The sequence below is a fragment of the Dipteris shenzhenensis genome, chromosome 2 (assembly GCF_047967505.1).
Source record: "Dipteris shenzhenensis isolate YYH24624 ecotype China chromosome 2, Dip_SZ_1.0, whole genome shotgun sequence".
Taxonomy (NCBI): domain Eukaryota; kingdom Viridiplantae; phylum Streptophyta; class Polypodiopsida; order Gleicheniales; family Dipteridaceae; genus Dipteris; species Dipteris shenzhenensis.
The window spans coordinates 61,415,119-61,441,588 of record NC_141597.1 but is presented as its reverse complement, the minus strand read 5'-3'; the positions used below and the strand labels follow the sequence as shown (position 1 = coordinate 61,441,588).

Here is a 26,470-nt window from a genome sequence, read left to right as displayed (position 1 = left end):
ATTACAAGATTCTTTGAGTGCCTCTACTCCATTGCATGTGCCCAAGTTTGCTTTTCTCTTGCTTGAGAAGCTTAAGTTGATAGAAGGTGTTTGTCAGACCTTACCAAGCTCCAATCGACTCATAGAGCCTTTTAGGTTGTGCCTTTCAAGTCTTCCCTCTCAAATACTGTTAGCCTTTATGTACTCACAAAAGAAAGGACGCATAAGAGTGCTAAGGTAGTTTTGATACCATGTGGGAAAGCTGGGACATAGTGAAGTTATTGTGTGTCCAAAGTTACTATTTGATTTCTTTAAAGAAGCTCATATCAAATTTTGGAGGAAGTGCACATGGCAAGTATATGGGAACTATGAAGCTACTACGAGCGACGGATGCCCTTTTTATTATCTAGTGTCCGTGGTTGCCTCCTTCGTTTGCTGAAAAAGGCTCATCACTTCCTATGCCATATGTGAGAGGCAACTAATTAGGAAAGTCTTTAGGGGCATGAGAGGGGAATGAATGGTGAAGGAAGGTGGAGGTGGTGGGAATCTGAGGTGGCATCAAATATGATGCTGAAGCTGGCAGGTGGCTGGCAGCCATTAACGGTAGGTACTCCCATCTCCGAGGCTTTTTGCAATCGGCAGCAGTTACCTCTCTTTCCAGGCTCCCTTCCTCCCGCTCCAGGGCAGGCTCCCTCGATGGATAACCTCCAGGAGGCCCTCCACCAGCGTCGCGCCCGCGCCCGCGCCTCCTCCGTCCACTCGCTCGCTCAGGCTGGCGACGTCGCTACCTTGACGAAGACGCTTCATGAGAGTCCAGCTCTCGTCAACCAGCGCAATCCCGTGGTAATGAAATCCTATTCCACTTTATTTCCTCGGCTGAATTATACTGCTTATTAGACAATCAATCTGCTACCTCAAGCTGACCTTTATTTTTGCGCCCCTGACATTTTTAACGCAATGCCGTAGTTTTCTGTTTACAGATGTCTCAAACGCCGTTACACGTTGCCGCGGCCAGTAATCAAGTAGATCTCGTAAGATTTCTCGTCGAATGGAGGGGCTCTGAGAAAGCGGAGATGGATGCAAGAAATATGGTACGACGAAAATTATATGGGGCATGCCTCAGGGCTACATGTATGCACATCTAATCGTGTTATTATGTGGCTCAGTATGGAGAAACGGCTTTGCACTTAGCCTCAAAGAATGGATGCACACAAGTTGTGAGGCTATTGCTGGAGCACAATGCCAACATAGAAGCAAAAGCTAGTGTAGTGCTTCACCTCCTATCCTCGAAATTATCTTTCCTGAAAAGAATATAATACAAAATGGCTATTAGCTGAATTGACGTCTGTACATAATGCTACGAATTCTGGGTTGGTCTTCACAGAATGGAATGACCCCACTGCACTTGGCGGTCTGGTTCTCTGTAAAACACGAGGATTTCTCAACTGTACAGACCCTGCTGCAGTTCCACGCAGACGCCAGTGCCACAGATAATGTATGAAAACTATATCTAAGTATTACGAAAGCTTTCCCTGACTTTTAAAGAGAAGCCGTGTAGAATGTGAGCTAACTTACACGGTCATGCAGGAAGGAAGGACACCTCTAGATCATCTTCCTAAAATTCCCAGTCAGCAGAAGCTCTGCTCTTTACTGCAAGCTCATCTTGATCAACAAATGAAAGAGAAGGCATTGCGAGCTTGTCAAGGATCCCAAAAGAAAATGGATGCATTGGAAGCTGAACTCCAAAAGGTTGTTGGATTGCATAGTTTGAAGCTGCAATTGCGGAAATGGGCCAAAGGGATGCTGTTGGATGAGAAGCGCAAAGCCATGGGTCTGAAAGTGGGCATTCGAAGGCCTCCACATATGGCCTTTTTAGGAAATCCTGGTACAGGTACGGCATCCATAATAGCCCCGCCTTTTCCAATTTTTGTACTTTTTTATTACAAAAGAAAGAGATGAAACAAGATATTCTATAGACGATTATGGTTTTCAACCTTGTGAGTGACTATCACTATGTTGTGTTTTTAGAGGACGAGTTTGGGAATGTTCCCGGATTCATCTAGGTATATTCTATAGACGATTAAACAATACATCTATAAATTTAGAGTATGATCTTTTCCAACAACTTTAGTCTCGAAGTGCAAAATGGTTATTTCTGCAAGAATAGTGTCAGGGTCTCTAAAAAGAAGAGAAGTGCTGTGGTGGAAGGCCAAAAATTCCGGGGAGGTGACTATTCCAAATCACAGTTCCTAGAGGTCTCTGTGTCTGTATCTGGCTTTAAAATTAATTTTGCCTCAGAGTCCACCAAAAGGAACACAACCGTTTGGCACTCGTCTACCGAAATCGTCAATTTGACAGGCTCAGGCCACAAGAACAAGCAAATCAAGTTATAGTAGGCCAGCCCAGACAGCAGCTCATCATTTCACAAGAAAATGGCAGATTGTCTGCAAATTTGCCGTAGCAAATGGAGATTACTGTTGGGCATTCTCTTGGCATAGAATCGAAATCGATCACGTGGAAAGAGGTAGGAGGAAGATCCCCCCCTTCTGGTGTGAATGTGCACCTAAATCGTCACATTTTGGGAGAAAAAGGACCGCCCCCCCCCCCCCCCCCCCGGTTCTCCCTAACGGAAGTCGGATGGGAACATAATTTGAAGCGGTGATCCACCTATCATATACTCTTATTATAATGGCATCAAGACCTTCAATTAAGCAGCATAAACTCCATGCGCCAGTTTACAGCAAAAGACAAGGGAAAAGAGCTGAAATATGAGCTTTCAGCTTGTTTTTTGTAAATCACGTGGGAGACGGACAAGTACCACTAACTCTACAATATTTGAGTTTTGTTTTAACATATACCTGTGTTTTGAGATCAAAGCAAGTCAATTTCTTCTTATTAGTAAAAGAAAGAATGGAAGGGGCATAATAATGAACTTGTCCCATTTCATCCCTTTCGTTAAAGGAGAGAAGGATCTAGTAGATGAAACTTATACACCTTGATTATGATGAAACTTATACACCTTGATTATGATGATCGCTTGAGGGGAAGAACACTATCACCTCCTCTTTAAGAGGATGTATTAGATGAAACTTATATACACCTTGATTATGATGATCCACAAATAGAGTTATCCTCACGATAGAGAGTTTGCTTTTGGAAATGAGAGCAGAAATGAGTTCATCCAAGACCAAGGTAATGAGTTTACACGTTGAAAATTCCATGTACATGGATTATAAACCAAATGTAAAAATAGGAGAGGAAGGGTCTCATCTGAATAAGCTGGTTTCTCAGCTTAGTAATTTGATTGAGCGGTCCATAATGACAAAGCTAGGAACACAGAGGGTTCTTAATTTGGGAGAGGAAGAGCTGAGTACTGCTAAAAAAAGGACTGCTTATCGGAGGACACACGGGCGAGACCTTTCCTCTCTCTTGCTCGGTCTGCCAGGGCTGCCCACTCGCTCCCTTCCTCTTCTTGTTTGTGGCGGAGGCTTTGGGCTACTCCTTGAGATAACAAGTGGCGGGTCCCACAGGGTTGAGACTCCCAATCAGACAAGAGGAGCAGCTACTTGACTCGGAGTTTGTAGATGACACGGCCTTGTATGTCGAGGGCACCACAGCGAGTCTGGAGAGAGTCAGGGGCGCCTTGGCTATTTACTGTGAGGCCTCGGGGGCATGGATTAACTGGACGAAATCTATACGTTGCTTCATAGGCTTTGAGGAGACATAAGAGATCCGTGAGTGGGGGAGTGACTTTGGCTTCAGATGGATACCGCGGGGATAGACAGCAAGATACCTCGGATGCCAGGTGGGTATTGATATTACAGCAGAGTAGTAGATTGCTCCGGTCCTTGAGAGTGTCCGGCACAAGCTTCTCTATTGGAGCTCGGCCAAACTCTCCCTAGGAGGTCGCATCTTAGTGGCAAACTAGGTCCTTGCAACGGCGTGGTATATTGCCTCTTGCTGATGCTTTCACAGAGGATGCATTGGGCAGCTCTGACGGTTGGTACGGAACTTCCTTTGGGCAGGTTCAAACGGCACGAGGAACACTAGGGTCTGAGTAGCTTGGTAGACGGTGATCATGCCGCAGGCACTGGGAGGCTTGGGTATCATTGATCTGGAGATGCAGAGCAGATCCCTTCTGGGCAAGTTGGTGGTTTGTGGCCTCACCCCAGGTGCAAAGCCTTGAAAGCTCCTCTTACAGAGAGGGCTTCTAAGGAATACCCCGCGCAATGGGGGACAGTGGCAGCCTTCACATAGATGGATCTTCTCAGAGGCCTCCCTTACGGGGAAGGGCTCCCCTCTGATGAGGAGCCTTCACAGGGTCTAGTAGAGACTGGCAGGGGTGCTCCGCGTAGATGCAGAGAGGAGTTTGAGCGCCAACCACTTATGTGGCACCTAGAGATTGAACCAGGGGAGTGAAGAATGAAAGTTTTACAAGTGAAGAGCAAAAGATATGTATGTAAATAGTTACGTGGGTTGAATATCTTAGGAGGGACGTATGCTCGGACAACGGACTCACATTGGTTGGGCACAGTGGGATAGTGGTCCATCAGGGTCCTTTGGCCGTTGGAGCAGATTACCTATGGAGACAGAGGTGAGGCTTGACGCCCTAGCGCAACTGCGAGGGACAGGGTAGTGGATGGGCGAGATTGACTTAGCCATCTTGAGTCGTGGTGGGAAGGACTTAACGTTTGGAGAGACAGCAGATGGTTGGGGCAGTTTTCTCGTACTGGTGTTTCCTTGAGGATGTTGATGCAGCGAGGCAGCACGCATCTCGGCTTCTTTCGTGTAGGACCTGGAGACCTACTTCAGCCACTCACTGAGAGAGACCCCGAGATGGATGGGAGTCTTGATGGGATTCACTGGTAGATGATTAGAGTGGTGGGATGTTTGGAGAAGGAGTGGCACATTGACCCTCCCAGTATCTCAAAGTAGGACGCCTCTAGATGGCGCCTTTGGCTGTGGGAGGGTAGATCCCTGAGGGAGATCCAGTGGGATCTGGGAGAGTTGTTCTGGTCCTCTAGGGGCGGCCTAGCTAAGCTGATGGATGAGGTGCCCTTCTTTTCCTACACCACACAGATTGGTAGGAGGCTTTAGATGGACTCGTCAAGGTTGGATCCCGTCGAGGGAGAGGCATTGGGTGACCCAGAGAGTGCCCCGGGATGTTCGCTCTAGGTTTTGGACGCAGTTGTGGTCCAGTTTGCGGCCGAGGAAGATCTCACACTTCTTCTGGCTGGTCGCCCACGGGGACTTGCCCATCAGACCGTGGTTGGAGTAGATGCGAGTGGAGGGGTAGTGCCATTGTTGCTCCGCTGTTGTCCTGGAGACTATCTTGCACTGCCTGTGAAGCTGTCGTAGCGCAGCGAGGATCTGGATGGGAGCCCTCAGGATCATGACACGAATGCAGAGTCTTTATAGAGACTACACCTAGGGGATGGTGGCTTGGTTGACAAAGGAAGGACACGTGTTTCAGATTGATGAGATCTCCCCAGCCTACCGGAGGATTGCACTCCATGAGGTAGTCCATCCTGACAGCCTAGCTCCTCCTCCTCTTAGGGAGGACAGTGTTTGGGAGGTGGTAGCCAGCATCACGGCTTGGAACATTTGGGTGGCTCGCTGCAGTCTTGTGATAGGTGAGCACCTCGTTCCACCCTCGGCTACCCTAGTTGCCATCTGGTAGGATATCATTTACACTCTACGGTCCACGTGGGACTCCAAGCTCCAGGGCGACTATCGAAAGGCGTGCTAACACAGTCTAATCTGATTTCTTCTTGCTTATCGTCGAATCACGGGCACGGGCACTTGGTTTATCCTCCTAGCCAACCTTTTTGGTAGCAAGCTCCAGATAGTCTGATTACGTAAAAGCTCATGCTTGCTTATTCCCAACGAGTCCCAAAACTCCCTAGATGAATCTAGTATGCCACATGTCTTAATTGTAGGGTCCTTTCTTAATGCATTATTTATCCCTCTCTTGGGATATCTTTAAAACATTTGCCCCTAGGCACATTTCATGCATTTAGGTCCCTTAGGCTTAGATCCACCTAGTCTAGTGCCTTGTCACGCATACCAAGGACCTTGACCTTTATTCCTTTTTGATCATTTACATGAAGCCCAAACGAATATAATACAAACATTGATCCTTTAAAGGAAAATGTCGATTGACCCTTCCTATACCCTCTGCTCTCTTGGCTGTAACCAATGAATATGCATTTGATTGCCTTGTCATCAAGCTTATGTCTCAGCTGAGATGGTACATGAACATATGCAAGAGACCCAAAAACTTTCATGTGTGACAGTGAGTGTAATAGTCTTCAATGTCCGTGTAGGTGATCTATTCAGCACATAGTTGGCACACATTACTGCATCAAGCTAAAATTTATTGGGCAAAGACTTGGCCTTAAGCATGCATGTTATGCTCTAGCCGAGATAGCATGACCTCGGATAGATCGGTGGGCATTTTCTCTTAGATGACCAACTTTTGTAATAGTTAATGTGCGTAATCAAAATGGTCAAGAGAAGTAACTGCCAAGGTCCTAGGTGAGGGCGGAATGGCATTGACTAGATAGTTTTGAGTGCTGAGGCCTAGGTGCACCTAAATGTGCAATAATGCCAATGGGCAAGTGGATTTTAATGTGCCCAAGAGAGGGGTAAAAAGGTGCACCAAGTGGAGAGGCTATAATGATGACATTTGGCAAGGAGAACTATCTAGGGAATTGAGGGTCTCATGGATAGGAATAAATGAAATAACGTAGAAATCTGACGACAGCTATCCACGAGAGTTTGGCTGGGTGGAATAACCGAATGCCATCGCCCGTGATTTGCATCCACGATAGGAATAGAGCTTCGTGAATTAGAGATAGAGATTATGATAGTTGGTATCAGAGCACAAGGCAAGGAAAATGATCAAGGGAAGAGCGACGAGCTAGGTGAGGGGAGGATCGTTGGCTGTCCGTGACGAGGAACCCTTGGTGGCGGAAGATTTCGATGGAGGTAAGGGTAGCGACGTGAGCGTCAAACAGATCGACGGAAGCCCGTGAGGCGTTGACGAAGAGGAAAGCATCGATGGCGTTCCGGATTGTCAACGCGAAAGGCTAGTGGAGGTCCCGTAACGCGCTGAAATGCAATTGGGGCTTGAGCGGAGGGGATGCAGCGCAGGTTGGCTACCATGGCCTAGGTAGGATCTAATTAATGCACGACTAAACTTGGGACAGCGCAATTGGATGAGGATCGACGGTCGCTGAAAAAAAAAACGTAGGCGCAGATTCCAATTCCAGATCGTGCGCTGCCTTACGGGATTAAGCCGTCGCTGGTGATTGTAGGGGCAAGTCGGCAGTGCATAGAGATTAAACGACTGCGCACGTATTTCTTATCTGAAGCACCCGTTGTTTTATATCTAGACGAGTCGCCTATTGACGTGCTGAATGGGAAAATGGATGCTGTCGCCTGTCAATTGTGACCAGGGTTGAATTAGATGAAGAGTTTAGACAGCCTGCAGTTTAGGCCGTGAGATTTTGTTACGTGGGCATTCGGTTGCGTAGACGGAGGATCACGCTCCTACAGCGAAGCAGCAGGGGACCAAAGGCAGCCTTTGAGGAGAAATCAGGGAGCCCTTTCTTTCCATGCAGTTTTTTTGTTTTTCATATGGTCCTGTTATTTCTGCACCGTAGAAGAAAAAAAAAAAAAAAAAACCCCAGGAAAGCAGAACAGAAGTGAAGGGTGTATATATTGGTTATTTGGGTTCTAGAAAAGACTATTTAAAAAAAAAAAAAAGAAAAAAAAAGAAAAGAAAAGAAAAAAAAAAAAACCCATCTTCCACTGTGAACCTATGGAAGCAGAAGGGCAGAATTCAAGAGTGAATCCTAGTGAGTCTAGAGCACAGTCTACTCAACAGATGTCACATCAGGCAGCACCTACTTTGATTGGTAGGATTTCGATATTAGAGGATGTTTACAACAGATTATGAACCAGCAGCTTCAAGTGAACGCTGGTCAAAATGAGATCAGGGAGATGGTGCAAGCCTTGTCGGCTAGACCGTCTAGGATTGATAAGGGCAAAGCTCCAGCAGAGCCAGAGCCCAGTATACATTCCTTAGAGCGCGCAAGGGTCAAAGTGCCTAATATCGCTAATTATAGACCGGAGAAGTACGCTGGTCGGATGACCGAGCGCAGCTCTGATGTGATCGAGGTTTGGTTACACAAGTGGGAAGAAGCCTTCGCCATTTGTGAGATTAGATCCGATCTAAAGAAAATCCGCGAGGCCACACACCTGTTTATTGAGGCAGCGGACAGATGGTGGATAAAGCAACAGAAGGATCAAGTTGCTCCAACCACCTGGGAAGGGTTTAAAGCTGAATTCAAGAAACACTTTCTCCCACCTGATGAAGAATCCCGAGCTTGGGATGCGTATAGAAATCTCCGTCAGAGGAGCTTGTCAGTGGCAGAGTACACTGACAAATTCAAGGAATGTGTCATGAAAATAACAGACCCTCTCCCTATGTCGGTTCAGTTAAAGGACTATATCTATGGACTGAACGACAAGATCAAAATGGAAGTTCGGGCTAAATATGTGACCTCACTAGATGAATCTATAGCGGTAGCCCTGAACTATGAGGATGCCAGAGGCAGATCTCGTGGATTTGTGCAGGCAGGGACTCAGTATGAGCACTCGAGAAAAGGGGGATTTCAGAGGAAATGGGTTTCAAAGACAAGTGTCTCGCAGCCAAGTGGCCAAACCAAGTAGGTGAAGCCGGTTGAGGGACCAGTAAAGGCAAGTACCACCGTTGGGGTGAAAAGGAAAATAACTCCAATGGCAGCCCGAGCTTGGTCAAAGTCCTCGTTGACCCCTGAACAAAAAGAGAAAGCTAGAAAAGAAGGATTGTGCTTCGGCTGCCTTCAGCGACATCAGTGGAAGGATTGTCCTCTGAATAAAGACCGTCGCACGGCTAATATGATAATATCTGAATGCGACGTAGAAATGCAGGAGATCCCAGTGCGGAACATATGCAGATGCAACTGGCGGGACCTTCTCAGAGGTTAGTACCTTGTTTGTTATGTGTGTCTGTTGCTAAGTTAGTGACGAGTGCACCTGATAACATCCTATCTAAGCCCGCAGCAACGGGGTATACGGCCTTTAATGATACGGAGTTAATTAAAATGAAAGGGCAAGTGGCCAGTCATGATGTCATTGTGTTGTTTGACTCGGCGTCAACTCACAATGTGATTAACTCCAAGCTCGTGAAGAGGCTGAAATTAAAGACAAGTCCATCTGACTATGCGTATACAGTTAGGATGGCCGATGGAAGTTCAACTGAAGTATGGGACCAAAGGGTTACCCAGTTGGAGCTTCGGATAAGGACTATGCTGAGAAGCTTGATTTTAAAATGACCAAGCTTGCTCATGTAGATATAGCCCTGGGTATGGCATGGCATTCTAGGAAGAATCCAGCCATTGATTGGAAAAAGCACGTATATCAATTCAAGATGAATGATGTGCTTTATGTCCTGCGAGGTGAAAAAGATATACCTCAAGGACTGTTGGTTTCCGTGATGGAAATCAGAAAGGCTCAAGTAGAGTTTTTATTCCTTTGCACAGGATCGGTAGAGCCGGTGGATGAGTCTTCGGCTAGCACTGATGTTACGCAAAGTGATGAGATGGCCAAGCTGGCTAATCTTATAACAGAGGAGTTCTCTGAATGTTTTAGGGATGAACTACCTTATGGGTTACCTCCAGAGCGGAAAGTTCAACATAAGATTGAACTGATCCCGGGGGCAGAACCCGTAAATAGACCTCCCTATAGAATGAGTTTTGCTGAAGAAGCGGAGGTGTGTAGACAACTGGAAGAATACCTCAAGTTGGGGCAGATTCAACCAAGTTTCTCACCTTTTGCTTCGCCAGTGATATTAAAGAGGAAAAACGATGATACGTTTCGCCTCTGTATAGATTACGGAGCATTGAATAATATCACTGTTAAGCACAGGTATCCGATGGCTTGGATTGATGATTTGCTAGATGCATTACATGGAGCCGTGATTTTCAGCAAGATAGATCTTAAGTGCGGCTACCATCAGATCCGGATTAGAGCCGAGGATGTGCACAAAACCGCTTTTAGGAGCAGGTTTGGTCATTATGAGTTTTTGGTAATGCCATTCGGACTTACCAATGCTCCAGCGACCTTCGTCATGCTTATGAACGATTTACTACGTCCGTATATCGGAAAGTTCGTAGTACATTTTATTGACGATATCCTGATATTCTGTAAAAGTGATACTGAGCATCGTGAACACTTAAGGATAGTGTTTAGTACTTTGAGGAAAGCCAGTCTCTATGTGAATAAAAAGAAAACTATATTGTGTATGGTTAGGCTTGAGTATTTAGGGTTCATAATTACTCCACAGGGGGTAGAAATGGATCCGAAGAAAGTGGCTGCGATACTAACTTGGCCAATCCCTCAGAGTCTGACCGCGTTGCGATCATTCTTGGGATTTGTCCAGTTTTATAGAAGGCATATCAAAGGATATTCCGGAATAGTATCGCCATTGACTGATCTGACCTCAGATAAAGTACCTTTTATTTGGGGACAGAATCAACAGGAAAGTTTTAACACCATAAAACAAGCTGTGGTCTCAGGACCGGTGTTAAAAATAGTTGATCCCCAGAAACCGTTGTTCCTAGAAACCGATGCAAGTGGCATTGCGGTAGGAGCAGTCCTCCTTCAAGAGGGAAGGCCAGTAGCCTTCGAAAGCAAGAAGCTTTCTCCCTCTCAAAGGAATTGGCCAACTCATGAATTGGAGTTGTATGCAGTTATCCATGCTTTGAAAACATGGAGGCATTATTTGTATGGTTCAGAGTTTTATGTGGATGTGGATCATGATACTCTGAAACATTTTTGTAAACAGCCTGACTTGAGGGGCCGCCAAGCTAGGTGGGCAGAGCTCATGGAGGAGTTTAATCTAACGATTCGGTACCGAAGAGGAAAAGACAATAAGGTGGCTGATGCGTTGTCTCGCATTATGCACAACCTGAGTTTCATGGTATTAGAGAGTGCTCTAATGACCGAGACCAGAGAAACTCAGAAGGTGGACGAGTTTGTCCAGAGCTTATGCCCTAAAGCTCATGTGTTAAAACCCGGGAAAAGTGAAAAGACCTGGCATCCAGGAAAGGCCAAACTTATGCAAGATATACCATAAGAGATGGTATGCTAGTTAGAAATGGCAAGGTTGTAGTACCTGGTCAGAATGATCTCAGGCAGAGAGTCATTCGACAATGCCATGATAGCCCGTGTGCGGGACATCCAGGTGTCGAGAAGACCTATGATCTCGTGAAGCGAGATTTCTTTTGGCCAAGGATGAAAAAGCATATTCATGAATATGTGACACGATGTTTCTCGTGTCAGGTAAGTAAGGCCGAGCGGGTGAAGCCACCCGGACTTTTACAGCCCTTGGAAATACCACTAAGTAAGTGGGAGAGCATTTCCATGGATTTTATTGTAGGGCTACCTGCAACACAAGGAGGGTATAATTCTATCCTTGTGGTGGTTGATCGTCTAACCAAGATGGCTCACTTCATTCCGACTAGAGAGTCTATTAGTGCCCCGCAAGTGGCGGATTTGTTTATTAGACGTATATTTCGTCTGCATGGATTGCCTAGATCCATAGTGTCAGATAGAGATGTTAGATTTACCGGTCATTTTTAGACAGCGGTATTTGAGACACTAAGGACTGAGTTGGGAATGAGTAGTGGGGATCATCTTGAGACGGATGGTCAAACGGAGAGAGTCAACCAGACTTTAGAGGATATGCTGAGGGCATATGTGTCATTGAGGCAACATACATGGGACAAGTGGTTGCCATTGTTGGAGTTTGCCTACAATGATAGAAAACATTCCTCTACCGGGTTTAGTCCGTTTGAACTGAACTATGGTTATAGACCAGCCAATCCGACTATAGTTGGAGTACCTCAAAAAGTGCCTAGTGCCGCGAACTTTGTAGTTTAGATGCGGGAGATGCTAGCACTTGCGAGAGCTAATATCCGTCAGGCTATGGATAGAGCCAAAGTGTATGCGGATGAAAATCGGTCTATAAGAGTATTTGAAGAAGGAGAAAAAGTTTTTCTCAGAATTCCTTCGCACTCGAAGTCGTTGACTTCAGGAGAGTGTGCTAAGTTATCACCTCGATACTGTGGGCCGTGGTTAATTCTAAAGAGAATAGGCAGTGTAGCCTATAAATTAAAATTGCCACAGGGGTGTAAGGTGCACCCGGTTTTTCATGTTTCGCGCTTAAAGAAATTTTTGCATACAGGTGACTCACTAATCGAAGGTGTAATTTTGTTTCAGGAGATAGAGGATATTGCAAGGCGCCAGCCAACAAGAATCCTGGACCGAGGAACAATGCAAATACGAAATCGGAAGATACCCACGGTGTTGGTTGCATGGCATGGTCAGCCTCTATCGGAAGCTACCTGGGAATCCGTATACCAGTTACGGAGAGCGTTCCCAGATTTCATCATCGAGGACGCTGATGCTTGAAGAGGGAAGGAATGTTATGCTCTAGCCGAGATAGCATGACCTCGGATAGATCGGTGGGCATTTTCTCTTAGATGACCAACTTTTGTAAGAGTTAATGTGCGTAATTAAAATGGTCAAGAGAAGTAACTGCCAAGGTCCTAGGTGAGGGCGGAATGGCATTGACTAGATAGTTCTGAGTGCTAAGGCCTAGGCTCACCTAAATGTGCAATAATGCCAAGGGGCAAGTGGATTTTAATGTGCCCAAGAGAGGGGTAAAAAGGTGCACCAAGTGAAGAGGCTATAATGATGACATTTGGCAAGGAGAACTATCTAGGGAATTGAGGGTCTCATGGATAGGAATAAATGAAATAACGTAGAAATCTGACGACAGCTATCCACGAGAGTTTGGCTGGGTGGAATAACCGAATGCCATCGCCCGTGATTTGCATCCACGATAGGAATAGAGCTTCGTGAATTAGAGATAGAGATTATGATAATGCATCTGGCCATCTCCATTGTGGACTTGTTTTTCCTTTCAGAAACAAGATTCTGGTGAGGAGTGTAAGGAGTAGTGCATGAGTGAATAATTCCCCGTGAGGATAGAAATGCATCAAACTCCTTTGACATATACTCCCCTATCTGTGTTGAGGTTGACAAGCTTGTTTCCTGATTCATTCTCAACCATATTCAGCCATCTCTGAAAGCATAAGAAAACTTCAGATTTGGCCTTTAAAGGATATACCCAGCAATACCTTGTGAAATCATCAATGAGAGTCATGAAATACTTGTATCCTCCAATGGCATTTGTCCTGATTGGGCCACAGACATCACTGTGTACTAGCTGCAATTTCCTTTGTGAGAGTTTTGGACAATTCTTTTGAAAAGGAAATCGATGCATCTTACCCAGAAGACAATGCTCACACACATGTTTGGAAACTGTGTGAGTCTGAGGTACATCATTTGCCATCTGCTGTGAATGTAGCTTTGCAAGAGCTCTATAATTGAGATGGCCCATTCTCTCATGCCAAAGATGAGTTTCAGCAAGCTGTGAATCTGAAATAGCCAATGCTTCAATAGAAAGTACAGCTGGATGATGATCAAGGTGATAAAGCCCTTTTTGCAAAGTGCCAGTGAGAACTATGGCATTGTCATCACGAAGATCATATACTAGGCCTCTGTAGCCATCAAAAATTACTCTGAAACCTGAAGTAGTAATTGCTGAAATTGAAATCAAGTTGACTTCAATGCCAGGCACAAAAAGAACATTTGTCAGAGTGACAGGATGGCTTGAAATGGATGTGAGCTGCACATCTCCAACTCCTTTTACAGCATATGAAGCATTATTAGCACATGTAACAGTCCCCCCTCGAGGTGCATCAGCTAGAGAATGAAACAACTGTCTGCAAGATGTGACATGCTTGGAAGCACCACTATCAAAGTACCAGGAGTGAGCATCATTAGTAGTAAAGAGTGCATCAGCTTTGGAGGGATCAAATGAGCAATGGACAGCCCATGCCCAATCATCCTGAAGAGCATGTGCATGTGAAGCATCTGCTGGCTCATGGGATTCAATAGCATGTGAGGCATTAACTGTCAACCCTGCTTTCTTTTTCTCCGAAGCAATGCGCTTCCTGCATTCCGAAACGTCATGTCCAGGCTTGCGACAATAATTGCATCTTTTCTTCTTTGTCTTATCTGCTGTATTTTTAGCTGCATGGGAGGAATTGCAGCTGCTATGCGCAGATTTTGGCTTGCCCATAGGCTTGGAAGCCTTGCCTCTTCCTGTCTGCTGCGAAGCAAATGCATGATCAAGAATAATGGCTTGTCTGTTAGCTCTACTTTGCTCTTCCTGCAAAAGCAAAGTAACTAGCTGATCAAAAGAATAGTGGTCTGGATTACCCATGGCCACTAATCGAAGGGTTGTAGCAAACCCTTGATATGTATGTGGCAGTCCATTCAATGTGGTACTGACAAATGTGAATTTGGCACCACCTCATCAATGTTGGCAAGCTGTTCCATGAGGTCCTTGACCTTTGTCAAGTATGCATCCATTGACTCACCTTCATTCATATTGACTTCCTGTAATTGCCTTCTCAAATATGCAACACGAGCTTCATTGTGAATCTGATAGAGAGAAGCCAATTTTGATAGATTGTAAGGGAGAGAGTGAGGGAGTAGGGAGACTCACTGCACACACACACTAGTGTGGATAATCACAATGAGTGAGTGGTACCTCCCCAAGTACACACATATATATTATGGATAAGGTAGTAACCCTTAAGTACATCTAAGTACAAATGTGTACTTAGTGTACTTAAGTGTCCTACACTAAAGTACAACATAAAGTACTATTTACATAGGGTGGCCAGTGCCTTTACCCCAACAACCTCCCACTTAAAGGCAGTGTGCCCTCAAGGAGAGAAAGAATATTGGCCTCAACCAATACCCATAAGAGATCTGCAGTGTGCAAACCTCTCTGCAGCTAACCCTTTGGTTAACAGATCTGCCGGATTGTCATCTGTATGCACCTTAACAAGCTTAATTTGCTTGTTTTCAAGCACCTCCCTGATGAAGTGATATTTCACATCTATGTGCTTCGTCTTTGCATGAAAGACAGGATTACGTGCCAACTGTATGGCACTCTGACTGTCACAATGCAACAATGGAATCTCCAATGGATAACCCAAATCTGCCACTAACCGAGATAGCCATATAGCCTCCTTGCATGCCTCAGTGGCTGCAATATATTCTGCTTCTGTGGTAGACAATGCAACGCATTGCTGCATTCTAGATACCCACGACACTGCACCTCCAGTGAAAGTGAAAACGTATCCGGTAGTAGACTTCCGGGTATCAGGGTGACCGGCATAATCAGAGTCTGTATAACCTTGCACTTTTGCATCTTGACTGCCGAAACATATACACAAGTCCTGTGTACCTTTCAGGTATCTCATGACACCTTTTACTGCATTCCAATGCTTTTTGCCAGGTTTAGCCATGTATCTGCTAACCACTCCCACTGCAAACGCAATATCGGGCCTGGTTGCAACCATAGCATACATGAGACTGCCACATGCTGATGCATACGGAATCTTTGACATCTCAGCTTTTTCAGCATCTGTCTGAGGGCTGTCCAAAGCACTGATTTTCACATAAGGAGGCAATGGAGTACCAATACTCTTCCCCCCCTCCATGTGAAATCTCTGCAAGACCTTGCCAATATATTCCTTCTGAGACAAGTATAGCAACCGCTTTTCCCGATCCCGAAGTATCCGCATACCCAATATATGGTTGGCATCACCAAGATCTTTCATATCAAAGGTCTGGTGCAATCTCTTTTTCAAGGCATTCATCTCATTATGAGATTTTCCAGCAATTAACATGTCATCCACATACAAAATGAGGATAAGTAAACTGCCATCTGAAGCTTTCTTGGTATACAAGCAGTGATCAATGTCACTTCTCCTGTAACCCTGGGTTCGCATGAATGTATCAAACTTATGATACCATTTCCTGGGTGCCTGCTTTAGACCATAAAGACTTTTCTTTAGTTTGCATACAAGCTTCTCTTTGCCCTTCACTGTAAAACCCTCTGGCTGCTGCATAAAAATTTCCTCATGTAAATCACCATGAAGAAATGCTGTCTTGACATCCATTTGGACCAAGTCCATATCTGCATGTGCAACCAATGCTAATACAGTTCTGAGTGTTGTCATCTTAACAACAGGAGAGAATATCTCGTCAAAGTGAACACCATATTCCTGCTTGAACCCCTTTGCAACCAGTCTGGCTTTATGCCTTGGCTTTTCACCAGGTGTGACCTTAAGTCGATAAACCCATTTGCATGGCAGTACCTTCTTACCAGTAGGCAAGGATACCAATTCCCAAGTGCCATTCTTGTGAAGGCTGTCCATTTCAGCCTTCATAGCAAGATCCCATTGAACCTTGTCTGCCCTCTGCCTAGCCTCTCTGTAGCATGAAGGCTCTCCACAATCAGTGAGCATCAAATAATCAATGCCTGGAACAAATCTTTCTGGCTGCCGCGTCGGTCTAGTTGACCTTCTAACCCAATGACCATCGTCTTGAGCTGGCTGTCCAGCCTGTTCATCACCCTGATAAAGTGGCTGTCCCATGTCTCCTGGCTGCATTTGCATGTCAGGAAGATCACCTAACTGTGCTTCATCCATTGGGATGTCTTCTGCCATACCTGGCTGTCCATTAGGACCTGCTGCAGCATCATTTAATGGCTGGTTATGCTGCTGTTGTGGCTGATTTACAGCCTGTTCGTGTTGCCCATGATGCCTGTTATCATCAATAGTTACTTTTAAAGGTCCCTGCTGTACAACAGGTTCCTTGAACATGATGGTTTCATCAAACACGACATCATTGCTGCGTATAAGTTTTCTGTTCTTGGGATCCCAAATCCTGTAGCCCATCTCACCTTTGTCACCGTAACCTAGGAATATGCATTTAAGAGACTTTGGATCCAGTTTAGTTCTGTCCTCCCTGCGTACATGCACATACGCGACACAACCAAAGACCCGTAGGTGTTTGTAAGACGGAGGCTTGCCCGTCCATGCCTGTTCAGGCACACCACCACATAGTCTCTTGTTTGGTGACCTGTTAATAAGGTGCACAGCTGTCTTTACAGCTTCAGCCCAAAATGTGTGGGGCAATGCAGCATGTGACAACATGGATCTGACTTTCTCTTGAATGGTCCTGAACATTTTTTCAGCTGTACCATTCTGTGGAGGATCATATGGTGCAGACAACACCCTTTGAATACCCTTTGCCTCACAGAATTCTTGAAATTCTTTGGACAAATACTCTCCACCATTGTCAGATCGTAAGGCTTTCAGTTTTTTGCCTGTCTCATTTTTGACCAGTGCAACAAACTTAGTGAAAGCCTTGAACGTATCACTCTTCTTTCTGAGAGTGTAAACCCACACTTTGCGGGTGGCGTCATCTATGAATGACAGTATGTACTTTGAACCTCCTAAAGAGAGTGTAGGCATTTCACACACATCTGTATGTACTAGCTCCAAGAGCTGTAATTTCTGATCTGATCTTCTCTTATGAGGTATTTGTACTTGACGACCGTAGAGACAAAATTCACATTTCTTTAAATCTGAATATTTTAGACTCGGCAAGTAACCAAAATGAGCCAATTGCTCCATTCCCTTAATACTCATATGGCCAAGCCGGCTATGCCACAATGAAATCTTTGGCAGCTCGGTGGCATTTACATCAGAATGCGGACAATGTCCAGCATGAAGTGAGTACAAAGTATCAATTTTAGGACCCCTGGCAATAGCCATTGCCCCTTTGCTGATTTTCCATTTCTGACTGCCAAAGGTGGTATGATAACCATCGTCATCCAACAACCCTGTGGAAATCAAGTTTTTCTTCACCTCAGGAACATGCCTGACCCCTTCGAGCATTAACTGCTGGCCATTTTCAAGAACAAGCCTGACATCACCTATGCCAATGATAGAACATGCATGGTTATCACCAAGAAAGACAACTCCCTTTTGCCCTCCTGCATATCTGACAAATAGATTTCTGTAGGATGTCACATGAAAGGAAGCACCTGAATCTATAATCCAGGAAAACATATCTGATCCATCACCAGCATGAAGTGTATGAGCCTCCAGTGAAGAGGTGAAACATATCTCATGTCCACTGTCACTGTCACTAACATAAGTAACATTCAGCTCCTCTTTTTCTTTGCCCTTAGACTTGCCTTGAGCCTTGCCTTCTTTGGCTCTCTGGTCATTCTTCTTTTGAAAACACTTTTTCTCAATATGTCCCTTCTTGCCACAATAGTTGCATACAAGATCACTCTTAGAGCGGGACTTGCTCCTCTCTCTTTCTTTGTCTTTTCCACGTGTTTTGGACCTGCTGCGTGCATTCAAAGCATTTGACTTCCCAATAGCATTGTTCTTTCTGTTCATCTCTTCCTGTAGAAGAGCACTCTCCACATCTGCAAATAACAGAATGGCTTTTGAGTTGCTGGTAGAAGTCCTGAATGTGTCCCATGACTCAGGTAGAGAACATAGGATGAGTGTAGCTTTCAGCTCATCATCGAGCTTCAACCCCTGGTTGATCACCTGGCTGAATATGCTGTTAAACTCAATAATATGAGTGGACATAGCTGTCCCCTCCTTCATTTGAAGACCAACAAGCTTTTTTAGCCAGTAAGCTTTTCCCGTGGCACTTTTCTTGGCATAAGTATCCTCAAGACGTTGCCACATCTCCCACACAGTAGGTTCATCCCTGTTGCCTACAACCAGTGAATCAACAACTGTAAGCATAATGGTCGACCTGGCCAAGCCGTCCATCTTCTCCCACTGCTCATCAGTAACGTTGGGGGGCTTAACACCCTTTTCCTTTATAGGCTTGTACTGGTCCTTCTGCATCAGCACATTGTAGCATTGTGTCCTCCATATGTCGTAATTTTTAGCTCCTTCGAGCTTCTTTATCTGAAACAAGGACGACACGTCGCTGCCGGAACTCATGGTAAAGAAAGTAGAGTTTGACTCCCTGTAGTCGTGCAATTAAGCACTAGTCACTCCAAGAAAATTCCCCCGCAGCGGAAGTACGATCAAAAAATGAATTTGGTACTGTTTCAGTGGCACAAAACCAACTGAATATTCTTCTCCCACTTGCTGCAGAAACAGTACAGCAAGCTGTTCCTGTCTTTTTCGCTGGCGAAAGTGCGGTACAGCTGCGTCAAATCGCTCCAGAAAAATCCCAGAACTGATATAATAAAAAAAAGCAGTACTTTTTGACTTTTCTGATAGTCAAATATGGTCAAACCTGCTGTTTGACAGTCCCGGACTGTCAAAAAACAGTAACTGTAAATTTCTGATTTTTGATGAAAATCCCTGATTTTACAGGGATGTGACCTCCAATTTGAGAGATTGACCTTTGACCAAACACTGTAAGTCAAATTTGCACTTTCAAAGCATAATAGTGCTCCCACTTGACAAATTGCCGGTCAGGCTACAAAAGCCCCTTGTTTGAACCGGGATTTCTGAGAAATTTGTCACAATTTACACTGCATGGATTCCAATGTCGAATGAGCAGAGCATTAGCTTCCCCCAAATTGAAATATACTAGAACAAGTGTAAAGCCCCAAATTTTAGCACTGCATGTGCTCTAGAAATGCATTTATCTGTGAAATTCTTCACAATCTCCCAAAGAGAAAGGTAATTGCCTGCATCCACTGCATGTGTGGGTCACATTCCTGACAAAAGCATGTGTTCCTGACAAAAGCATGTGTTTCTGCCAAATGTTGGAATACACAGAAAATTGCTGATTCGTTGGTGCACAGAGAAGTGTGCCCGCTGGAAATCAACGCACGGCTCACTCCCGAGTGCCACGAATCTCCTTCTCGTCCATAGTAGTACATTCTCCACGCTGATGAGCATGGGTCTTTCACGACAATCGGATGAAATACGCATTTTTCGTCCCACCATCCTGACTCTTCTTCCGGACCGAAAAGTCTACCTGCAAGGCGTTCATTTTGCACAAAATTTATCGAGTCTGAACTCCTGATGATATGCCGGCGGCGGGAAGTTCCAGGCCTACTCAGCGACTGCGCCCGAAAGGTGGGCAGACCAACACTGCCACGGCATCGATGGAACAATCGAGGACGAGAGAAGGTGGAAGGCGTATGGCTGAAGGAGGCGACGGCCTGGCCGACGACTATCGTCCTTGCAGCTGTGCTCGTTGGGCCGCGCGCTGCAGCTCGCCCATGCCTATCCCGCTCGACCTTGCAGCTCGCTGACCGCTGTCGATTCGCGTTGTCTACGCGTATGCCGCCCACGCCTCTCCCGCTCCTTTCTCGCGTTGCCATCGCGTGTGCCAGCGCCTTTGCCATCGCGTGTGCCAGCGCCTTTGCCATCGCGATGAGAGAGCAGGAGCTCTCTGTTCCAGCCCGTTGGCTGAGAGAGAAGGAGAATCCAGAATACGACGCTGTTCCAGCCCGTTGGCTGCGAGAGAGAGAGAAAGCCCGTGAGGATGAAAGGAAGGGAGAGAGCCCGTTGGCTCTGATACCAGTTGATAGATTGTAAGGGAGAGAGTGAGGGAGTAGGGAGACTCACTGCACACACACACTAGTGTGGATAATCACAATGAGTGAGTGGTACCTCCCCAAGTACACACATATATATTATGGATAAGGTAGTAACCCTTAAGTACATCTAAGTACAAATGTGTACTTAGTGTACTTAAGTGTCCTACACTAAAGTACAACATAAAGTACTATTTACATAGGGTGGCCAGTGCCTTTACCCCAACAAATTTATCCCAAGCATCCTTTGCTGTCCTGCAAGACCGGATGTGTGGAATAATGATTCTCTTGCATGATAAAGCAATGCATGAATGTGCATTTGCATCTCTTGCATCCCATCTTGACTGTTCTTGAGTTGGAAGAGCAGCAGCAGGAGTGCTAGAGGAAGAGGCATCAGGAGGAGTACCCCCTGCAGGAGGACCAGCAGTAGAGGCAACCACTGTAGCATTGGCTGGCCTCAGATCAGCCCCAGAAACAATATTCCACAAATGCTTCGCAACAAGAATATGTTTCATGAGATAAGACCACATCGGATAGTTGGTGCCATCCAACTTATCATCTTCACGAAGAACTCCAAATAAATCTTGATTGTTCCCAACCATAGCAAATGTGATACCCTGAAAAAGACCTGAAAACCCAAAAGCCTCAAGGCTATCACTGCAAAAAGCTGTCTGTCCCAAAAATGACAGCAAATATCTGCAAATTTCAGACCCAAATCAAAGGGCAAATGCAGATCTGACCCAAATGTGACTAAAAACAGCAAATTTGGCAAAAGCCCCAAATTTATTGAGGGCAAATAGGCCAAAAAGAGGGCAAATGCAGAAAAGCCCCAAACTTTGCTGAAATTTTTGCAAATGTGACCCAATGTATGCAAATTTGACTCAATGTCCTGCAAAAGTGACTCAATGTTCTGTAAAATGACTCAATGTCCTGCAAATTGACTCAATGTCCTGCAAATGTGACTCAATGTACTGCAATCAAAAAGAAATTGCAGACCAAATCCCGAATCTCTAGTGTTCTTGCAAGAAGTTGCAACTAGAGGAGATGAAAGGTATTGAAAGCCCCAAATTTTGCCAATGTCTTGCAAGAGACTTCACACGTGGAACACCTGTACGGAGATCTCGAGAGAAGTACTAGCTGTACGGACAGCTCAAGTACGGTGTATGGCTGTACGGTGTACGGCTGTACGTTGTACGGGGATTTGGAGTACTGCAGTTGTACGGAGGCTTCCACGTGCATGTACAGAAGATCTGCGTAGATCAGTACAGACAGTACGACGATGCAGGTACTGATCTGTACGGCGGTGCAAGTACAATGGCTCTAGTACGAAACACAGTGCAATGAAGTACAGTACAGCGCAGTACTGAATGTAGGTATGGACGTAGTGCAGGTACAGATCTGTACGGAGTGCAAGTACGGGCGTACGACGAAGGTACAGATTCAATTGCGACAGATGTACGGGCAGTTGCAAGAAATGTACGATATCTGTACGTGGCTGTACGGACAGTACGGACAAGAGGCAGAGGAAGCAAAGCTGGGCTCTGATACCACTGTAGGATCGGAGAGAAGAGAGAGAGTGCAGGTACGAAAAGATTAAAGTTTACTGGTGTTGCAATCTCTTATGGATTGCCGCATGAAAATTCGAGTTTGAATGGCCTAACCATAAATGTATATCATATTTAACATTCTAACCTGCTGGCAGATGACCTCTTATAAAGTTTTGAGTTCTAATCGGTTTACTTACATTTCTTGCACGTCTTTTTTGTAATGTGTTTTAAGTCTTACAATGCTTGTTCACTCTTGTGCGCTACTGCAATAATTGCTACCTTGATTCTCTCTCAGGAAAAACTATGATTGCCCGGATATTAGGAAAGCTGTTGCATATGGTCGGTGTCTTGCCAACGGACAAGGTTGTGGAGGTTCAACGGACTGATCTTGTCGGAGAATTTGTAGGTCATACAGGCCCTCGGACAAGGAAAAGGGTAACTGGATAAGCTCATAGACAAGGCTGCTGCATTTATTTTATGCTGAAAAAAAGCTCCTGGATAGCCTGCCATATGCATGGTCTTTATTGCATCAACCCATTTAAACTCTTTATGATGCACCGTTTTTAGTTTCTATGATGCACTACTTATTGCTACTTATGTTGTCGTAAGCTGAAAGGAATAAATTTAATCAGGCAAGACTTAACTTTAGAGGCGTTACTGCTTCGATGAAAATAACCTGAACCTATTATTTTAATAGCCCTCTTCCCAAGTGACTCATGTTTGTACATGAGGTGTGTGCAGCAACTTACGGTAGAACAGTTATTGTGACAGATAGTTGTTTACTTAACAAATTTTTATGGGGATGGCATAGTTACTAGTCCTCGCTATGCATAATGGTGTTGGCAGTTTGTAACCTCCTTGGTTCACCATGGCAATGAAAAACGGCATTTATTTTGTTGCTTCATGCAATGATATTATTTGTATTGTTAACACAGAAGTATGCCCATTGGCAGGCTACTATGTAGCCAGTAGGGGTGCTACTATGCCATCAATAGGGATGTCCCAATCATGCATGGTTTTTGCGACCCAGCTCAATTTTTTCATTTTGTTGGACGCTATGCAGTTGAAAGGCTGTATTGAATTGGTATGCTTTTGAATGAAGTAATTACAGAGCAAATTTCTTTAGAACAAAATTGCGTAAATAGCATTCCGTGACCCTATTTGTCGTTGCACTGTTTACAGATTCAAGAAGCAGCAGGTGGAATACTTTTTGTGGATGAGGCCTACAGGTTGATGCCTTTACAGAAGTCTGATGACAAAGATTATGGTCTAGAAGCTTTGGAGGAGATCATGTCAGTGATGGATAGTGGATCAGTGGTAGTGATCTTTGCTGGATATGCAGAACCTATGAAACGAGTAATCAGTTGTAATGAAGGCTTTGCAAGAAGGGTAACTAAATACTTCAACTTTGATGACTTCACAGTTTCGGAGCTCGCAATGATCACTCATGTGAAAATGAATGATCGAGCTGCAGAAAGTTTGATGTATGGTTTCAAACTGCATGAAGCTTGCACTGTTGAAGCAATAGCGCAACTCTTGGAAGCTGGAACCACAGAGAAACAGAGGCACGAATTGAATGGTGGTCTTGTGTGGCCCATGCTAGTCAATGCCAGGGAGAACTTGGATCATAGGTTGGACTTGGATTGCTGCGATGCCAATGAGCTTATCACAATTACCTTAGAAGACATGAAGACAGGGCTAATGCTGCTTTCACAGTGAAGATTGCAGGCGGAAAAGCCACCTTTTATATCCAAGCAAGAGGAGGCTTATTGTCCCATCTTGAATGGTTGTTTCCTGCAATGCGTTCTGAACAGCTGCTTCAACTCGGAAAGAGCTGCTTCAATGCAGTAACTCAGCTTTTTACTAACTCGGATTACTCATTTAGGTGCACAATTCAGATGCACGGACAAATTTGTTCCTTTCAAATTATTGACATGTGTCAAATAACTGTTTTGATTGTCGCAAATGCAAATCTGGTTATTTCAATTATTGATATTATTCAAACAGCTGATGTAGTGGAATTTGTTCCTTTAATTACCTGAATTAGACATCGCTGGTATATCTTCTGATTTCAACAGTGCAAGGTTTCATATGAACATGCGAAATCTATTGAAGCAGCACCTTTGTTAAATAAGTGTCCTGGCAGTCTGGAATGAGATAAGCAGGCTTCATTGCAGCTTTCTCCTTATAGGTTAACAAATTACTTGTCGTTATATAGGACAAGTTTTATCATTTCAGCTGATCTACCTTGTATGGGCCTTACTCCCTAAAGGTAAGCTAGTTTCCAAGTCTAGATTTTCAGGGGACTATTCTGAAAGCTTACGCATCATTGCCATACCCGAATGAAAGTATTTATCGGATTGTTGTTTCTTTTTCTATTTTTCATTTGAATATGGGTGGTTAAATCTTTTTAAAACATTAGAGGCCTCTTTATAACAAGACAGGCCTCTATATTTTTCAATGAAGATGACGAGGCCTAATTTGGAGCTGTTGAGATGTAATGGGAATGAATGATTTATTTTCTCTAGTTTCTAAAGAAGTCTGACTTTTGGGCTTTATGAATGTATGGAATTCAATAATCCCCAAAGTCTAACTCGTCACCATTGACTTTGTTGTAACAACGCGTGCTTAACAACCCAATGGATAGGGTATATGTGCAGTGAACTATAGTTCTACACACATTAGAGCATCATGATGGGCTCTCAAGAACTTGTCTCAGAATCTAACAAATGATGGCCTCAAGAGTAAAGATATGGCTAAGAAAATGGAATTAGCTAACAAGATCAAGATCACACATGCTCAAGCAACTGCAAAACTTAATCAAGGAGGATCAAGACCTAGCTAGATGCCAAGCTTATGCTAACTATGAGTAGCTCGACCTTTGACAATAGGATTAAGACTTGAAACATAGCATTGATTATTTAAGGCAAGGGCATTTGCCCCATTCTGCTTGCTAGGATGGTAGAAATGTTTTGGGTTTTGAGACAGACCATATGTAAAGTGATGGATTTGAATCTGATGGTTGAAACTCCGTATTGAGAAAATGATTACGTAAAACAAACAACATAATTTTTTGCCTTCTAAAAAGAGCAATCATAAGAATATCATTATATGGATTATAGTGGGCAACTTAGATTAGAATTCAGTGTATGGAGATTGTTGGTTTTGAGATTAGGCACAAAACTAGGCTCGATTGCTAAAGTCATGCAATTTTCATGTACAACATAAAGAAATGATAATTCTAAATATATATTTTCATTACCGTTGAACAAAGCTTTGAAGAATTTTTAATGTTTAAGGGAGTAGAAATTTGAAGAGAGAATGAAAGAAGACTTTTTATTATAGTAAAAGTTACACTAGCCCTTTTTGCTTGGGAGAAAAGAAAACTCTACACAATTAGTAACAACTTTTAGTTTTTATAAAAAAAAATAAAAAATACAATGACCAAGTGGTGAATCTTCATCAATGCTATCCTCTCCTCTATCCTCTCTAGCTCCCATTATAACAGTAGTTGCTGCATACGTCCCCCATAGTAATTTGTATCTTATTTTCTCTTCCACCAAGCATTGCTTCATATACATTATAACAATTGCTGAATATGTCCCACATAGTAATTTGTATCTTATTTTCTCTTCCACCAAACATTGCCTCATATGCTTCTTCAATTATTTACTCATCCTTTCCAAGAGGCTATGAGTATTTGTGCATTTTGCTAATACACTCCATGTTTTGGAATCCATTCCTTTTACATACAACTTTTGATAGCATGCTATTATTTATCTAGACCCCTAGTTTTACGTCTTGGCTCATACCATATGCTTTAAGGTCAATGCTTTTCTACTTTAATATCTACCTAGATCCAATACTCTTGCCACCCAAAACTTTATATTCTCCTTACATTTGCAATGTTGTGTCGCCCACCAAACGGATGTCGAATAAAGCTTTAAATTTAGGTTCTACACATGGGGTTTGGCATTTGTCATTTTGATATTTGGCCAAAAACGAAAAAAAACCTCTTGCATATTGATGTACAATAATTCCATAGTGTTTGTCCATTCTCTCTCCCACAAGGAGTGACCATACTACCACCTAGCTATTGGTCTCATGTTTGTGCCTTTACTTTGGACAAATAGCCCCCCCCCCCCCCCCCCCCCTTGTTGATGAAAACATGCTATTAATTAATTAGTTGAGTGAGGCGGGAGGTGGAATACCAGATTAACCTAAGGCATAATTCGATTAATTAAGCCCCAGACAAGCACGGAAGTCTAGAAGTTTCATGTTTGCTGCCTTAGCAAAAAATATATGAGGGGGACCCAGGTGGGGGGGGGAGCAATAAAAAACAACAGCAAAGCACCACGATGGTGCG

The 26,470-nt window shown here is 44.2% G+C and overlaps 1 protein-coding gene across 1 annotated transcript; it reads left to right on the top strand.

Annotated features, from left to right (window-relative positions):
• Positions 1-609: 609 nt before the first annotated feature.
• On the top strand, positions 610-24,469 carry LOC147905105 (AAA-type ATPase family protein / ankyrin repeat family protein). Its single transcript, XM_087396802.1, has 7 exons — positions 610-822; positions 960-1,070; positions 1,146-1,244; positions 1,364-1,474; positions 1,567-1,870; positions 22,400-22,539; positions 23,287-24,469. Exons 1-7 carry the CDS (start codon positions 676-678, stop codon positions 23,821-23,823), a joined length of 1,449 nt encoding a protein of 482 aa, XP_087252928.1. The 5' UTR covers positions 610-675; the 3' UTR covers positions 23,824-24,469.
• Positions 24,470-26,470: the final 2,001 nt, after the last annotated feature.

What these genes read in the sequence shown, in the direction of transcription:
- LOC147905105 (XM_087396802.1), top strand. Translation starts at nt 676, where the DNA reads ATGGATAACCTCCAGGAGGCCCTCCACCAGCGTCGCGCCCGCGCCCGC. An exon ending in AGATGGATGCAAGAAATATG is followed by an intron (nt 1,071 to 1,145) that starts GTACGACGAAAA and finishes TATGTGGCTCAG; the next exon opens with TATGGAGAAACGGCTTTGCA. An exon ending in ACGCCAGTGCCACAGATAAT is followed by an intron (nt 1,475 to 1,566) that starts GTATGAAAACTA and finishes ACGGTCATGCAG; the next exon opens with GAAGGAAGGACACCTCTAGA.